A 19,330-nucleotide genomic window follows, 5' to 3' on the forward strand; every position below is an offset into this window, starting at 1 on the left:
GATTCGAAGAAGTTTCAAACTTACTATTCTTTGTTTGAAATAGAATCAAATCAGGAGGACGAGCAACAAGATTCTATTGATAAAGAAATTGAAGCAGAAATAAAGGTTTTTTTTGCTACAGAGAATTTGAATGTAGAAACTGAAGAGGATAAAGTCTTAAACTGGTGGAATTTGAAAAAGACAGAATACCCACATCTTGCCAGCTTTGCAAGGAAATATTTTGCTGAACTATCATCTTCTGTGTATTCTAAAAGATTATTTTCTGAAGATGGTAATTTGCACGAGGAAAAGCGTAATTGATTGCTTCCAAAGACCGGCGAAAAACTTTATTTCTCCACCACAACTTGAAAAGCAAGAATAGTCTTTTGTAGTAATAAAAAGACATTTTTTGCAATTGTAGTTCGTTTTATATTTTTAAACAGTTGTTAACGTTAACTTACTTTTTTTTTGTAATGGTAAAAGTTAAATCCTCAGTGGAATTTAAAAACTTTTTAGTACAACTGTAGTTCCTATTCTTTTTTAGGTCTTTTCTATAGTTAGTATTAAATTTTAATATATTACGGCTCCATATTATTTTTAACTGCACTTTGTTTTATAAATATGAACACTTGCAAAAGTTTATGTTTTACTTCGTTTATGGTCAAAATAAAAACTAACTCTTAAGTTTAACGTAAAGTGTTTTAACTTTGTTTGTGATTTGTTTTCTGCTTTAAGCATTTGCTATAGTCGATGATTTATTCATTTTGCATAACAAAAATACAATTTAATTGTTAGTGTTACTTGCATCGATATCAAAATATTAAAACTAAGTTCTTGTGTAGGTAGCTTGATTTTTTTTTCAGCAACACATTCGTTTTTTTTGTTCACTTTTAAAATAAGTACTTAAAAAGTGTATTTATTTATTATCACGTTAAAAATATTGTTTAAACTTAATTTACTAAATAAGTAATAATATGATAAGTATAGTTATTTATAAACTTCTATTGTATTCACATAACATGCAGCTTAAATCTTAAGGATTCCAATTATTAAAGTATTCAGATTCGGACTCGGATTCGGCCGAATCCAAATTTCAAAACTGAGATTCGGATCCGGATTCGGCCGAATCCTAATTTGAAAATAAGACTTGGATTCGGACAAATCCTAAATTTTAGGATTCGGTAGATCACTAAAAATAAGCTATTAATTTTATGTTACTTCTAAAGTGTATATCAAATTAGTTATTGTATATATGTACTAACTTTTAGACAAACTTTTAAGTAAATTCTTTAGTTTCCATGTAGACCTTTTAAGAATCCAACGATCAAACAGACAAAAATAATGTCAGATAAATTGTAAGTTTCTTCAACTAATTTAAAAGTCAAGTATTAGGAACAACCAAAATTTTTATTTATGTATTAATTCTTTGAACTTTGCTAAGCTGTAAAAAATATTTTCTTTTATGACTTTAATTTGAATAGCAATATCTTATAAAAGTCTTCTAGTTTGTTCAACTTTTATCATTGATTTTGTTTCAAGGATATTAATTTAACTTTATGTTAATCAATTAGATAAGTTTAATCAATAAGATAAAAAAATATAAAAAAAATAGCGCTCAAAATTACTACTAAGTATTATAAACTGTTTCAAACAAAGTTTTTTTTGTTTGTTATTTAAGCATTTTAAAAGTTTGTTGTATATACGAGGCCTTATAATTGTACGGCTTGCTTAAGGAAAATTAAAACTTTTCTTATTAGTAAACTTTAGTAACACAGTATCTAGTTAAGAAATAAATTTTGTCTAAATCAGTTAATTAAAATCCTTCTTATTAATTTTAGATTTGTTTTTTTTTCATAATCTTTATTTGAATTAAGGGCATAGATGGTTAAAAGCAATTAAAAAAAAAGCAATGACTGTTGTATAAAAACTTAAAATATAAACTTTAAGTTAGTCTAACAGAATATAAAAATGGTAATTATAGTTTCGAAAAAAAATTCCCAAACAAATGTATATATATTGCAATTTTTTCATCTTAAATTTTCTGATAAACTGTAAATTTAGTAAAAATCTATTCAGTCTTTCATTTGAAAATGTATTATTTAATTTATTTTTAATGTTCGTTATTTTGATAAAAACATCTTGTTCTTTAAAAAAAAAATATATTCAAAATGTTAAAACTTCCTTGAATATAATTGTTTGTTATTATAATAATATTAGTAAAATTAAAAAGTTTGAGATCGATTGCTATAGGATCAGGTAGATTTCTTATACAATTTTTTTTTCATACATTTATAACTTGGACCGTCCATAGAAACCTATTGATCTCTCCGACTTCTTATCCTTACATTTTAATAACTAGTTTGAGTTTTTTAAAAGGGTAAAAAGCAACTGTAAGCTTTTTCAAAGATTTTTTAATGAGATTAATACGTAAGAAAAAGCCTTACTCCCCCGTATGCCCTTAAGTTTTAAAATCTTTCACTTAAGTTTATTAAAAGTATAGTTTTTTTAGTTGCAGAAAATTGTTTCTATGATAAATAAAATGTTACTATATTTACAAAACTTATTATAAAATCTATATGTAAAAAAAGTATATAAATTCAATAAAACAAAATAAGTTTTAAATAGCTTACTAGCAAAAAAATTTTACAAAGTTTCTTAATGATTTAAATTTGATAATTTTATTTAAAAAACATATCTAAAAAAAAGCTCAAGCTTTGTTTAATTAAAAATATCGGACTTTAAAAATAAAGTAAATTAAATGTTTGCATTGTTTAACAATTACACATTCTTTACAAACAAAAACTAACTATTTTATTATAAGTAAAAGATAAAATTTGTCACTATTTAATGAAATTTTAAGTTTAATTTTAGATAAGCTTATGGCATAAAAATTAAATAGCTTTTAGGAAATAAGTACAAATATAATAATGTTTAGTATCTAAATTGTAACAAATACGTTGTACTAACCTACGCTAAAACTCCCTGTAAAACGAAAACTATAATTAAACACAACCTTAAGAAAAATAACAAACTACTTATAGATTTCAGTTAAATAATAATTTTCTCTAAGTTTGTTTTGAAAGAAAATAAAATAAGTATCGAATCCTTTGTTATGTATACCGCATATTTAAAGTTACTGTAGCGCATCAAACGATTTTACGAGACGTATATTAATTTAGTTGATTTTATTTAGTCTGGAATGACTATTAGAATATGAATATTATCAAATACTCCTACCGTGAATAAGTTTTGTCAAATGAGCTTTGACTTGACAAACAAATACTTATTTTAATTTTTTGATTATTATCATAGCTTTTAATGTTTTTAATTGTAGTATAAAATATAAGTAAGATATTTTTTTGTTATGAAATAAATAAATTTTAGCTGGGTGAAAAATTGAATAATTTAAGAAAAGAAGAAGAACTGAAAGATAAAATGGTTTTACAGGAAAAAAATGAAAATAAAAGTTTAGAAGAAAAATTGAAAGTTAGTTAGAATAGTTATTAATGTTTTATGCTGACTCATTTTAATTTGATTTTTATAAAATGTACGAACAACTTCAAACTGTAAAATTTGTTAGTATATGTACATTTCAGTCGATGAAATTAAATTTTGAAAATGAACAAGAAGTGAGAAAAAGCGAATTGGCTATCAAAATCGAGGATTTAAACAGAGTAAAACTTCAAAATATGAATTTTGTTCATCAAGTAAAATGTTTAAAAAATGAGGTTGCTCCTTGTTTTTATTATTATTTTTTTTTAATTTTTTTTTTTTTTTACATTTATGTTCTTGTTTATTACGTAGGTATCGATCGCTACGCTAAACTGATAGGTTTAGGCTTTTCATCTTTTTATAAGCCCATCTGGGCGCCTACCACAAAGTTTAGGGTAAATGTTAGTCTAAGTATAAAATCTAGACTTTAAATTGAAGAATTTGAAGCTTAAATAGCAAAAATTTGCGTGCTAGCTGTGTACTCGTTGTTCTAAATAATTTAATTTTAACTTTTAAAATTTACTTTTTTTAGCGACGTATAAAACGTAAGATTTTAAAATATATAATTGGTTTTTATTTTAGTTTTAAGTTTAAAAAGATAAGTTGTTACATTTGCTTAAAACTAGTAAGATAGCTTAAATAAATAAAGTAGCTAGCGTAGATAAATAACAATGTATAAACTATTATCAAAACAAGTTTTTGAGAAACCTATCAACCGTCTAAAACTAGAAACTTATCTTAATATCCTTTTTACGTATAAAAAATTTAGCTTTAGATATAAATTAAAACAGGTAAGTGAATTATTCGTTCTATTGTTCAGCATAGTAGGGCAATCGGTATTTTCCACAATTAAATGTGAATAAAGGAAAAAAAAATCAAACTCATTTTTATCTTTTTAATTTTATTACAACTTAAAATAAGTAATTTCGCAAAATTCTACAACTATTTCTATAGGTTAAAAAGCTAAAAGAAAATGAAGAAAAGCTACAAATTGATCAAGTTAAATGCAATGAAGAACTTGATTTAAAAATGGATCAATTGTCTAAAGTAAAAATCGAGCTGCAGAAGTTTATAAATTTAGCTACTGACAACAAGGAAGAGGTTTTTAGTTTTTTATAAAATAGGAAGTTTTTATAGACAAGATAAAAACATTCAATTCTAGCATAAAATATAGAAAAAGATGCTAAGCTTAAAAAAATATGGATTTAAGATTGTTGTATTTATAAAATTTCTCATATGAATTAATTATTTTTCGGTTTTTTTTTATGAAAAATTACAAAATTATCAATCACAAAAAAGTTATTTGATATCAATGATTATTTTGAAAAATTTAACGAAAATGAATTTATTGTTTTTAAAAAAACAAGTACAAAAAATTTTATGGAGAAGAATTAAAATTTATTTGTTAGGTTTTATTGAACTTAGAATTTTATTATTGTTGTTATGAAACAATTTGTTGTATTATGTGTTTATTATACACCTTAAAACTTATTTTGCTAGAGTTTTTTAAAGAACAGTTTATAGTAAATTGTATATCTATTTAATAATAATTAGAAGTTTTTAAAAGACTTAAATTTATGTATTTCTTACTTTTGGTCGAAGTGTACATTAAAAGGTATTATTTCTATATTATATAAATACTTTATTTAAAATGTAATAGAGCTTAAGTCTATGTGAATAAGTGTTAAAATAACTGCGTTCAATAAAACAGTACATCACAAAACAAATAAGAAGAAGTAAAGTTACAGAGTAGAATTATTTAACTAGTATATAAGTTTTGACTTTTGTTTAAAACTTAGACAAGTCAAACAGACCAAATTATTATCTGTAGACCCATTATTACAAAGATCAGTTTGATAAGTTACGCAAAGAGAATTCTATGATGGAGGAAAGTTATAATGAGGCATTGCAAACTCTCAATGATTATAAAAAGAAAATCGATCTTGCTACTGATGAATTTGGTTTGTATAATTTCAATTATAAAACTTAAAATTTAAATTAATTTTTAATGCAGACTAATATTTAAGGGATAAATGTTTATATTTTTAAAACATAGTAAGATTAGTTAAGAAACTTAAAAGCTTAATATGATAAACAAGTACTTATTCTAAAAACAAATTTCCTTATAGATTAATTTTACTGATGCTAGATGTAACAGTATTTTAATCAAAACTTTTAATTTTAGCTGTACATTATTTTAGTGTAATAAGTTCTATTTGTATGGCTTTTTAAGGATATCCAAAGTCTCATTTTTCTCCATAATTTTTAAACATTTGGTTAAAAAATTTAGTAACTAATAAAAATTATTAAAACTTTTAACAAACTAAAAGTAAAAATTATAATCAAAAATACGTCAATTTTAAACAAAAAAGATAGTTAGTAAACTCCATGATAAAATTAAATTGAAAATTATAAATGGGTTCACTAAAAACTGTTTAACTATATCTATTAACAATTTTTAGATCGTTTTCTAAAAAAATATCGAAATAATTAAAGCTAAAGAAAATAAATACAGTGCATCCTCGCTAGTCCGGCCAAAGTGGGCAAGTTTGTTTTGTAATTGTAAACGAATTAGCCTTGACAGGACAAGAACAAATCTTTTTTTTCTTCTTCTTTTATATTACGCAAAGCATATAATAAAGCGCACACAATTTTTTGTTGTTTTAATTAATTTTTGTATTTCAACGAACTAACCAATTAAAATAGACAAACAATAATCGAAACAAAATTAAGTATACATGTATTTATAATTAGCACATTGTTTCATTACGGGACTTTAAGTTTTGAATAAAAGACTTTGCATTTAACAGAATTAAAAGTTTACTTTTCAATTGAAGCCGACCGGATAAGCAAGGATACACTATAAACAATATAGCCTATAAAAAATGTACTATTCAGCTAAAAAGTTGACCTTAAAATCCTTAATTGCTTTATTAAAAACTACTTGGTTCTTTGTTTGAATAAATCTGAATTGAATATGTAACTTATAATATTTAAAAAAACTTAAAAGTTTAATCAACATAACAAAAATTATACGAGCATGTAGAATAATAGGGGTGTGTAGCAACATAAATAGCCTTGTATACAGTTATAACTCTTACTTCAACATTCGATTCATTTTTGAAGTATTAATACAACTGCATACTTTCATTTAAATTCAATAACACTAGAGGTAGTTCAAGTTGCTCTGTTCCCGTTAGGACGTTATCTCGCGTCATTTCAGACGTTTTAATTTTTTTGCAGATTCGTAACTTTTTTGAGGTAGCTTCGTCCCTGTAACAAGCTAAGCCTAGGCTCGGGGTCATTCTTTTCTGATAACCAACCCTTAAAACTACTAACAATAGTTTATTTTCCGTTAAAGAATTATTTTTTTGATCATTTCGTTGCACTAAGCATATTTTTTAATAATCTAACTCAATGCTGGAATTTTTGTTCTTATAATTAAGTTATATTTTTGTCAATAAATAAAATTGCTACGAACAAGTATAATTAAGTAAAAAATTAACAATTCAGTAAAAAAATCTATTATTGATACATGAAAACAAAATCTAAACACATTAAACTCCACTTTAATACTCATTAAAATACTTTTTGCGGTTACAAAAACTGTCGTAATTATTATTTAAAATGTATAAAAATGCGCATTCTAATATTATTTTGCAAAATAAAACTTATTTATTGAATAACTTTATTGATTATAAATTATAAAGCATAAAAAAGTTTTTTTACATATTAACAGAGCTATGTTTAAACTACTATGAATAATGATGTTAAATTTATGAGCTAATCTTTAAAAGGTCACGTGCAATCACAAAAAAGTGAGTTGATTAGGAGGTTGCAGGCTAGAGATGAAATGTTGCAACAAGTAACAAGTGAGGCCACTAAACTTAAGGAGAAGTTAAAGCTAGCCTCTGGTCAAGTTTGTAATCTTAGTTTTAATGTTATATTTTTTTTACTTTTAAATGATATAGTAAAGTGATAAAACATTATTGGATTAAGTTATTATCCCAGATAATACTGTAATCGTTGTGGCCTACGTTAAGGGAATGCTTATATATAGATAGCTAAAGCTCCTTTTAGTCTTATTATTAATTTATTTGACAGCCAAACGCTTAGAGCGTTTGGTGCTGGGGGCAAGACCTACATTTTTCTGCTCCATGGTAAAGAAACTAAATATTAAATACAAGGAAATAGAGAATAGCTTAATAGTTTAAAAAACTTTATTTTAAAACTTTAATTTAAATTTAAAAACTTTATTAATTTAAAAAAAACTGTTTTAATTTTACAAATAGTTTTAACTTATAATGAAGTAATAACAGCAATAAAGAAATTTTTAGATACAGGTTGGCACTATCAAAGTTAGTGTAAAAAACAGCTTTCATCAACAGCAATTTATAAACAAGAAAAACATTAACCGCCACCACACAAAAATGGCCGAAAACTAAAATAAAATTTAATAACAAAGAACAAATTTGTTACAATACTACATACTCATTTTCACACAGTGCCAAGTTTATTTTTAGTTAATTTGAAATTTTATGCAAATATTATTTTAGAAAAATATTTCCGAAACTAAGAGGGCGATACCGTTCGTTTAGTATGCTGTTAGTTTTAAATTAGAAAGTGGATTGCATCATTGATTTTCTACTGCATATGAACAATATCGTTTGGTGGAAACTCCTCTTTTATAGTCATTAAAAAAAACGTTATCACATAAATGGATGTAGATGTAAAAGTCCTTCTATTTTTAAAATAATTTATATTTATCAGTCTTTTCGAAAGTGCGCACTAGTAGTTTTTTTTAGTAAGTCAAAGATATTTTTTAACTCATGAAAAGTCATAGTCAACTCATGAAAATATGAAAGAATACAATAAGATATACAAGACACTATTTCAATGAAACTAAATATATTTCGAGCAATTCTCTCAGTGTCCTTAGATGACTGGTTGTTAATCCAATACAGCTTGCTTTATAACAGCTGCTGTATTGGTAAATTAGCAAACTTTTTTTTTTAAGTTTGATATTAGACCTTTACCACCTGGTTTTAATAGTAGTTTTGAGGTTTGATTAACAACAAGACATCTAAGGAAAGGATAAAAGAGCATGTCCCAAAGAGTGTAAAGAATTTTTGCTTATAGAAAAGAAGGATGATATACCGGTCAAGGTTTTAAATGCATCTAAACGTTCATCCATTGCAGAACATAATTCAACATGTGCAAACAGTTATAACCTAAATAGATTTAAACTTATTTAAATTTGTAGTATTATTTTCGATTTGATTAAACTAGAAGCTATTTGTATTTTGTTAAGAAAACCTGTTTTACGTAAGCAAACATATTTTAACTATACTATTTCTTTATTTTTGTAATAGTTTATAAGTGTTGTTTTCATTATATTGATGTATAGTTTTACTGTAGATTAATTATAATGTAAGTAAACATGATTTTAATTGTTACTAGTTGCTTTTGTCTTTTATAAATATTTTGATTACTTTATGATTACTTGGTTACTATAGAAGTTTGCAAATTATTATCTCTTGTAAGCTGTGTACTTTACTGATGAGAATTGCTCAAAATATATCTAGTTTGATTGAATTTGTGTGTCTTGTATATCTTATTGTATATTTACTGGTCGCTTATGTTCCAATATAAAAGAGAACGTTTATACACAACTAAGTTATTTTTTTTTTTTTTCGAACAGTAACGGTTATAGTATATTGTATCAAATATAGTTGTACTATAAGTATAAAGTATTACTATCGTGTACTCATATTTTTTTTCTTCAACGACCAAAAGCTTAAGAAGTTTTCAGTCCATTCCATGTCTTATCGTATAAAGAATTTGTTTTGCATAACTATTATCAAAATCCGAGTTAATTTTAGATCAAATACCCTTTAACTTAAAAAAAATCTAATATTTAATTCTTTTAAATCTTGGTAGAAAATTACATAACCCAGACTCTGTAAAAGTGAGAGGCTTGGAAGTGTTAGCCGAATTTGTAGTTGCTCCAAATATGTACAGCTTTTTTACCGATACTCTTATATAAGTCTGTTTTTTTTTATAAATTAAATTATTTTATACCCTATTTTAGTCCTTACCCAAACGCGTACTCTAACCTAACTAAAGCATTTGAGACTTTTTTCCCACGTAGTCACTTCCTTAAGTGTAAACTAAATTTCAAAATGATTTAATTTAATTAATAAAATCAAATTAATAAAATGCTTTTCATGACAGTGTCAAGCTAATAATGGAGAAATTCGATGCTTAGAAGATGAAGTATTGAGATGGAAAACAGAGTATAGCAACATGGTTGAAAAAAATGAAGAAATAGTTTGTTTTTGTTAAAAATCTAATGTCTTTTTTTAACAAGTAAATTTTATAAATTTTAATTTATTAAATGTTTTGCTATAAAGGTAATTTTCAATAACTATGATCAGTGTTTTAAATTATTTGTTCTTTAAAAACTAAGTATATACATTTTTACCCTCAGTACAATAATTGTTTTTAATTAAATTAAAACCACTTTTTTTATGTTTGATATATTTACTTTTATCAAAATATTAATTTTATTTTTAATGAATGTTTTGCTTTTTTTTAAACTTCAATAGGACTTGTAGAATAGGATTGTAAACTGCAGAAATTTTTCTGAATTAGTCAAATCATCTGAAACGAACAACTTAAATTCTTTTTTTTTTAATTTAAAATTTTTCTATAATAATAGTTCACTGTATTTTATAAAAAAAATAATGGCAATTGATAGACGACCGATAACAATAGCATCAGACATAACCCACTACTGGTTTTAGTGAAGAATATAAATTATTAGGCAGGCATGGATGTGGAAACCGCAGCTAAATAGAGATATATCCAAGCAGAGTAAAATACATAAATTATGAAGCGACCGTTTGTGGGTGAAGTTGAAACATATCGCTATGTTGATATTCGCTGAAATAATACTGGTAAAAATGATCAAACGAGCGTAAACTGATAAATAGGCTGAAACTTGTTTGACGTTGAGCTGTGAATGATTTAGCTGCGTAAATTGTTTCGACTTTGCCCACAAACGGTTGCTTCAGTGCTTATAGATATATTTTACCCTGCTTTGTTAGATATTAACAGTTGCATTTCGCGACATAGCCTGCCTAACGCGTTCTAATAAGGACGAAACTTGTCTTAGGTCGTCTCAAATGCTATTGTAGTTGGTTGTGCTTATTTAAAAACTTTAGCCTTGTGGTTAGGTCTTCACTACTCTATAAAATAAAATTGTAGTTTTAGTTTAAAATTTATCCTAATTTCAATTTTTGTTAAACAGAAACGGTATAAAAGTTTAACTCTACATTGTAAAGTTTTAATAAACTTTATAAACTTTCTAACTTTAGTTATTTTTATACTTAAGTAAAATTATATTGTTTTCAGTATATAGTTTTCAGTAAACAAAATTAAAAACGAGTATCGACTAGTGTTTTTAAGCATTCAAAAAGCTCAGAATAACCCATAAGTTCTTTCACGATAGTTTTTTTTGACTTAAAGAGTAGCAAGTCTGTAAATAGTTCTAAGGAATAACAACCAAAATTGTATCAAACAGTATACAATACAAACAGTGTTGCAAAAAAACCTGGAATATCCTTGATTTAAAAAAATTAAAACAAAAATTTTAGAACAAAATCAGCTAAAAAACCTAGAATTTCAACAACTTGTGCTTTAAACAGTTTAAATTTAGATTAAATACAAAAAATATATCATATACAATTTTTTATTGTAATAAGCTTTAATTTGATTTATTATAAAACATGTTTAAAATAAGATTGCAGTACTTTTTTTCCTGTTTAACACATTTATTAGCTTATTTTTTTTATTAAGAATGGACAAAACAACTTGTACTTTCAACAACCTTGAAGAAATTCAAAAAAACTGGAAAAAGTTTTCAAAAATATTTTGTAACCCTGTATATAAATATTGTTTAAAGTTGGTTTTGAAATTATTTTCTTATTAATATTTACATATCAATAAACTACAACTCAAAAAAGCTTTGTTGAAAAAAATTCTTTTAAAATTAACTGTTTAATTAGTACAGGTTGATTTTAATTTTAGTTTTAGAAATTAAAATAAGTAATATCTAGCTTTGTTTTCTCACCAGAAGTTTTGAAAAGGTTAAAAGTACATGAGTACTAGTAATAAGTCAATTTGATGAGTGTAGCGCATAAGCGACTCTAATTTTACAAATTGAAAAGAAAAATAAAAACCAAATTTAATACCGAAAATATGTAATGAAAAGCGAATTTTTTTAGATGGTAGTAAGATTTGTTTTTTTACTTTTTTATTTGTTTCTGTAAAGTTTCGTGAATGGATATAAGTTATTGTTAATTTAATAAATAAGTCTGTACGTAAGATATGCGAAACATTCTTTGCTTTCTATATAAAATAGACAACGTTTTTAAAGCATTGGTTTTCGGCAGTCAGGTGGTGAATTTAGCGTAGCGACTTAAAGTTTTATTTAACCAAACGGTTTATAAATTTTAAATGTAGTCCTTTCTTGACGTTTAAGTATGTGATTATTATTTATATAGTTTTATATTTGTGTTGGTTTATATTCTTATCACTTTTAGTTTTAGTCTAAACTCTGTTGTATGCATTTATGTTTTTTTTTTAGTTTGTAAATAAAACTATGTTTCTTTAGCTATTCATGAAAAATTATTTATCTTTATCTACCCTTTTACTTAATAAATATACTCCGTGTTTACATGAGGACAATTAAAAAAAAAATACCGAAGGTTTTTTTCTACATTGATTTAAATTTGGATATTATAGTTATTTGTATTTACTGTAATTTCTGAAAATTATATTTAAATATTTCGCATTAATCAAGTGTAGTTCATATTAAGTATAAAAATTAAACAGTGAATTGAAATATGGTAGCGTACACCTAACTACCTTTAAAGATTTAAGAAAATTACTTTTTATATCTTACGTGTTTACATAAGTTTTAAAGTTGAATAGCACTCTTGTTTGTCCAAATCTTTTTTAAACAAATACTTTTGCTTATAACGTATCTTTATTTTTACGAGTTTTTAATACTTTAAAACGAGTTTTAAATAAACGCTGGTTTACTCATAAAAAGCATGTAAAAACTTGCAAAAACAAAATAAGTTATATCTGTTTGATTTTTTTACACTAAATTGGCGAGTTTCTATAAATATCAAGTTTTTTTTTAAGTTTCGGTCAATAGTTCTAGACAAGTTAAATTGGAGCTAAATATTTAATTATATAATAAACAACAGTTTTATACAGCTGTTTCAGTTTTAACACATACCAATCAAACCTGGGAAAAAATAAGTTTAAACCAGTTATATAACGTCTGCATGGGATCATTAAACGGGGTAAAAATTTGCAATGTTTTTGCTGAATGAAGTAAAAAAAGTAAGAATTTTACAAATTATGTATTCTGATCATACAGAGATGGCAGACTAGGGATAATAAGAAGCAAATCATCGAGATAAGCTGAAAATACAGCTAAATACTTAATTAAATTGCTTAAACGGCTTTAGAATAATAATATAATCCGGATTATTCCAAACAGATTTATTAGATGAATCATTTAACATATTAAACTCAAGTTACTAATCTTACAACACACCAAACTCACCAATTTTATACGTAAAGAACAATTCCAATCACGCCCAACAAATACTAAATCAACTACCTGAAATAATAAACAGAAGACTCATAAAACTTTCTAGCAATGAAGAATCTTTTAACAATTTAAAAAGTGAATATCATAAAGCATTATTTTCAGACGATTACAAAGATCATTTAAAATACGACAAGACTATTCTATCGAAATGAAATAAAATACAAAGAAAAAAAGATATAATATTTTTCAACCCACCGTTTAGTTTAACTGTAAAATATAAAAAAGGAAAACAATTTTTAAACTTAATTAGCACATTCTTTGATGAAAACCATCCATATAAAAATCTTCAATTGCAACACAAATAAAATATCATACAGTTGTACAAGTAATTTTAGAAGCAAAAGATAACACATAACAATAATATTTCAAACAAAAACATTATAAACGGTAAAAGTAACACAAAAGATAAACTTTGCAATTGCCGTAAAATCAAAAGAAGTTTGAAAAATGTCGAAAAAAGAAGGTTGCTTAAATAAGAAAAGTGAATTCGTATCCTCTTGTCGACATATGAAAAAGTTCCTCTTAAAATACAATAATTTTGTAAGCACATACTTCATAGTCACTTAATATTAGTTTTGTGAACTTTAATTGTTTGTTTTAGATGGAAGATTATTTTTTGCACTGAATATTTCTACTGTACAATATTCTATATTTACGTCATAGTGTTTTTTGTTTTTTTGTATAACTTTTGCATCTTTGTTTACCAAAATGCTATTTATTTTGAATTGAACAAGCTGAAGATTAAAGACACTTTTTTTTTTATGGAACATATGTTCTGGAATTTTTAAAATCGCATTTTCCTAATATATATGGTTCTTCTTTAAATAACATCTTGGCGCTTTCTCATCTTTCATTTCTCTTTCACATGAACACACACGCACTCACTACATATATATTAATATAGTTGTATATCACAGATGTTCTTGTGCTAAAACTTTATTTCAACTAACGGCGTTTCACTGCTCTCAAATAAGTTTAAGAACAGATCTACGGAGTCTATAAAATATTAACACACATTAGAAAAAAAGCAGAAAAAGCATGTATAATTATGTATAGTGTATACCTACATAAACACTATACATAATTATACATGCTTTTTCTGCTTTTTTTCTAATGTGTGTTAATATTTTATAGACTCCGTAGATCTGTTCTTAAACTTATTTGAGAGCAGTGAAACGCCGTTAGTTGAAATAAAGTTTTAGCACAAGAACATCTGTGGTATTTATTCCGATAAGCTTAGCTTATCAGGATCTCCAGGATTTAACGCATTTTAACGTTACATCTTATAGTTGTATATCTTAAGTTAATACATAATTTTTATAAGATGTAACGTTAAAAGGCGTTAAATCCTGGAGATCCTGATAAGCTAAGCTAAACGAGTCAGCACTGTTCAACTGAGCTATGAAAAAGAAGGGAGAACTCAATTAACACACAGAAACATATGTTTAACACACAGAAACATATGTCAGTGTAATAAAAGAAGGATACTGTATAATTTGTTATTATTATATATTCCAGTGAATTTGTTTCACTAGGGTTTTTTGTTAACAAACGCTTAAATTTATATTTTGAATAGTTATATTTACTTTTATATACATATTTTATACATGTCACTTTTTATTCTCCAAACATTGTTTTTGTCTCTTACTCGACTATTCATTTTTGTATTCCTTTATGTGTTAAGTTCAAAGTTTAATTAGAAACATGTATTTAAATCAAATATAAACCGTGCTTTTTTACCTACTACGCCCAATAGATCGGTTAGAGGATTTTTTACTGCAGGTTTATACTTAGCACATAACCACCTTGTTTGTTTTATGTTTTACATTTTAACTTTCATATTAAACACAAATTCGTAATTTATTACATAATCAAATTTATTATATATTTAAAGCATCTGTATAAAATCTTTTTAATTATAATACCCAACTGCTCTTTTTTAATGCATTAATCAGTTATCTTACTTTATATGTAATATATATGCAGTTGAACATGTGGTGTTTTTATGTACGGCGCTGTAATTTAATTATTAGTCAGGGCTTTGAAAGCTTAATAACAATTTTAGTTTTTTGTGCTTTTTATTTAATCTTAGTTCAATTTATTTTTTTAAGTTGTTCCTAACTTTATTTTCTGTATAATTTAGATTTAACCATTATAAATATTTTAAAAATATATATTATCCCAGGTTTCTATAGCTTAAATTACCTTAACTGTTGATTAATTTATTAATTCAGTAATTAATGTTTTTTGTTTTACTTCTTTTCATTTACCATATATTACTTATTATTAAAAAATATTTTTTTTTTAATTAAAGTGCCTAACTACTTTTTCCAAACAAAAAGAATAAATTATCTAGTTTATAGTGTAAGTTAATCGACTTGTTTTAAATGTAAATATATAAAAGCGTAATATTGTGACGTAATTATAATATGCTTTTTTAAATTAGTTTAGATATTTTGAATCAGTAGTTTCTTGATTTTCTGGTTTTATATTTTCAGATGTAATTAGTTTTATTTTATGATTTTTTGTTTTGTTTTTTACTTTACTTTATCTAATTTAGACTATCTAATTAACCCGTTAACACACAGAAATATGTGTTAGTGTAATAAAGTACTTTTTAATTTTTTATTATAATATGTGTTTTTCTGTATTTTTTGAAGTGAATATCAACTTAAACAACTGATATAAAAATGCTTAATAGATATTTTTTTCAGAATTTAAGTTTTAACGTATAAAGGGTATACTTATATTTGTTTAAAATAAGAATTTGTTTTAGAAAACTAAATTGGATCACCTAACAACTGTAGTTCAGACAGAAAACATTAGTATTAAAAATAAGCTGGAGGCTGAAGAAAAACAAAGTGTACTGTATAAAAATGAAATTTGTGGTCTTAAAAACATAGTAAATGAACATAAGTCAGAGCAATTTAACCAATTACAGCACTTACAGACGTATGTTTCAAGTCAACCATACCTTAATAATGTTCTGTTTTCAAGTTTTATGTTTACTTTTTTCTTTGCCTTAAGTCACCGGTTTGTAACATTACTAGAGAATAAGGAAATTATACATTTTTTCGAGTATTTTAAAAAATATTTAATTAAATAAAAAAAAATTTGATTAAAAGTTCTTAACTAGGTCATTAAGTTTTGCGTTCTTTTTTAAAGTCTTATATGTAAGTTCTAATACTAGTAAAATTAGTTAAATTGCGTAGCTGAAATTATTTTTGTCTTCATACAATTATAATTACTCTGTACCGCACGATTATCAACAGCAGCTCCAATTACGTGACAGTGTCCACCTGATAAGTTCTAATAATACCGGAACTGGTGTAAATTTATGCAGTGGGACATACTGTTAATATTCGTGCGGCACAGTCATAAGAAAACTTAAACATACTTTTACTTTTACCTTAACGATTTTTTTATGTTAAAGAATTGAAGAAAATGACCATAAAAATGAAATGGCCCATGCAGCTCTTGAACAAAAGTATAAAACTTCTCAAAACGAAGTAAGTCAAGCTTAGTAAAATAAAGTTGACTTCCATTAAATAATAGTAAACATTTACCGAAAACATTAAAACAAACCTGATATGTTTTATTTTATGTTAGGTTAACAGATTAAACACAGAGCTAATTCAATTAAAATCGGAACTTACTACTATATTAGAGCACAACAAGGTGCTCAAAGAAGAACATAAAAATTTAATTAATAGTTTAACTAATAGCAAATCGCAAATTTTAAAGCTTGAAGACAATAATGCATCATGCAAAAATGCATTAGACGAAAAGAATGTACAGGTATGATAGAAAATGTTTTTTGACCAAAAATTTGTTAAAAATTTTTTGCGTTTTAAATAATTGATATATTTTTGGTTTTAAAAATGTATATAAAATTTTATTGTTATCTTTATAAGTTAATCTATCGCCTTTTTTTTTTCTTATTCATAAGAATAGTAAAAAAAAAAAATAAGCACTTTAGAATTGTTTTGTTTTTGATCTGCCGACCCCTGTATTTAATTTAAAATGTTTTTTTTTTGTTTTATGGAATCTTAAGATATTTTTTACTTTTATTACGTCTTTCAAATGTATTTTGTATATTTTCGTGTAAAGCAAGTTGTCATTACACTAGCATATGTTTTTAATGAGTTAAGTTATTTTTATTTTGCGTTTTTGACAAGTCGTTAAAGTTTTTCAACTATGTAAGACTATATTATGTACTCTTTTTTTATTTTTTACTTTATGAAAAATCGGTCAATAGGTTCTAAAACTAGAATCTAAGCTACAAGTTGATAATGAAAAGTTAAAAAGTCTTGAGAAAAGTCTCAACCAAATGAAAGAAAAAAATAAAGAGTTAAGTAAAGAAATTAATAAAACAAAGGCTCTACAAAAAGATGAAAATGATAAAAATACAGCAATATTTAAGAAGTTAGTCAAGTGTTTCATAAATATTTATATGCATTATTTTTCTAATGATTTAATTTTAATAGTTTTTGTAGTTTTCCGCTTGAAATAATAAAAACATTCAATATGTTTTTAATTTTTAGTAATTAGCTCTAAAAGTGTTGTTGAATTTATATTTTAGCCTAGAATTTAGATTATGGTGAATGTTGTTTAATGCATATTACTAAACTCGAACTATTCACTTATTTAATTTAAACACGAAGTTTAAATAGTTAATGTTTATTTTATCTGTTTATGTTATACTATAGATTGATTATTAGATAACAATTAAAGCATTAATTAGATTATACCAATGTGGCTAATGTATACTGAGAGAGTTAAAGATGAATAGTGTTTAAAATTGCTTGTAAATGACTTGAGTTTGAAAATTTAATTTTGTTACTGAAGTAAGAAGCTTTTTAACCTAGTTTTACAGTAGTATTTTATAGTTTAAACATTATTGTTAAAAATAATCTAAAAGCTTATGCCAAAATGCAGCTTTTTTATCCTCGGACAAGTATTTTGAGCTAGCAAGCGTACACAAATTGACTTTAAAGGAAAATAAACATAATTGTGTATGTCTACACGTCTCCTACGCTGACGCCGTGACGAAACGATCAAATAATTTATACACCTGTATTCCGTCTATTCGCTTCGTAGTGCTAGAGCTTAAACATAATGTATAAAAAATAAACTTTTATATTATCTTTTTTTTCTTAACAGAAATGTGACTTGAGTTGCTTCACTTTCAAAGCAAAAGCTTTGTAAAATAAACAAACTAAATAAAAAATATGTAGACAATAACATGATAGATCGATAAACTCTCAATAACAATTGTTTCTGTACATCTCCGAGCGCCAAGTTGTCATAATTTATTGAAAAACGATATTTAACAAATAATTAATAAGATTTTTCTTTGTTGTATGTACTTGTTGAGGTGAAATAAGCTTATAATTTGCTGATAACCTCATTATCGACGTCCGCCACTACTTTCAACTCATTATGCGCAATTTGTTGGACGGAAGGTACAGCTTGCTGTAAGCAGCAACCTTTCCTGGTGTTAAAACTGTCATAAGCCGATTAGAAGTCTGCAATCCAAATATTCTTGTTTCATACGTCCGTCTTATTATCAAATTCATGAGCTAGCCTCTCTATTTATAAATAATAGTTGAAACTTCAATTTATTCAAAATTAGTTCTTTATAAATACTTGTTTAGATTTAAATAAGATTTGTTTTAATTTTATAACAACTGTAGATTAATTATAACTTAAATTATAAAAGTGAAATCCGTGCATAAGTGACAACTCGTGTAAAAGTGACCCGTCCACACCTTACAAATAACATAACCTCAGTACATATTTAATAAAACATTATAATATATGTAACAGTTTATTCAAATAAAACTGAGAATAAAATGAAAGTTTTTTATAAAAAAATGAATTTTTAGTACATGTAATTGTAATGTTTTTGTTTATAATTCAAAAAAAAAAACATTTGACTTGTGGTGTGCTTGAGGGGCGTAGCGTGGGGAGGGGCACTGGCGCATGCGTGCCACCCAAAAAAAGAAAAGAAGTAAAAAAAAAGAATGTAATATATTTATCCTTTAATGTTTATTTTTTCTGCTTAATTTGCCTTTTTTCAACTACGTTTATCTAGTATTCGAAAAGTTAAACGAAATTTTGAATACCAATTAGTGACAAGTTAGGGAAATTACCCAATATACTGAT

General features: G+C 25.2%; 1 protein-coding gene across 1 annotated transcript in view; it reads left to right on the forward strand.

Annotated features, from left to right (window-relative positions):
• Positions 1-19,330, forward strand: part of LOC145828584 (uncharacterized) — a 59,092-nt gene that overhangs the window by 18,357 nt on the left and 21,405 nt on the right. Inside the window, exons 5-14 of the mRNA XM_082936339.1 lie at positions 3,364-3,465; positions 3,576-3,707; positions 4,426-4,572; positions 5,303-5,432; positions 7,269-7,390; positions 9,706-9,801; positions 15,939-16,114; positions 16,596-16,671; positions 16,772-16,960; positions 17,421-17,587. Coding sequence (XP_082792465.1) covers positions 3,364-3,465; positions 3,576-3,707; positions 4,426-4,572; positions 5,303-5,432; positions 7,269-7,390; positions 9,706-9,801; positions 15,939-16,114; positions 16,596-16,671; positions 16,772-16,960; positions 17,421-17,587 — 1,337 coding nt within the window. The remainder of the gene's footprint in view (positions 1-3,363; positions 3,466-3,575; positions 3,708-4,425; positions 4,573-5,302; positions 5,433-7,268; positions 7,391-9,705; positions 9,802-15,938; positions 16,115-16,595; positions 16,672-16,771; positions 16,961-17,420; positions 17,588-19,330) is intronic.

Source organism: Thalia democratica, chromosome 2, assembly GCF_965202585.1.
Source record: "Thalia democratica chromosome 2, ktThaDemo2.hap1.1, whole genome shotgun sequence".
NCBI classification, from domain to species: domain Eukaryota; kingdom Metazoa; phylum Chordata; class Thaliacea; order Salpida; family Salpidae; genus Thalia; species Thalia democratica.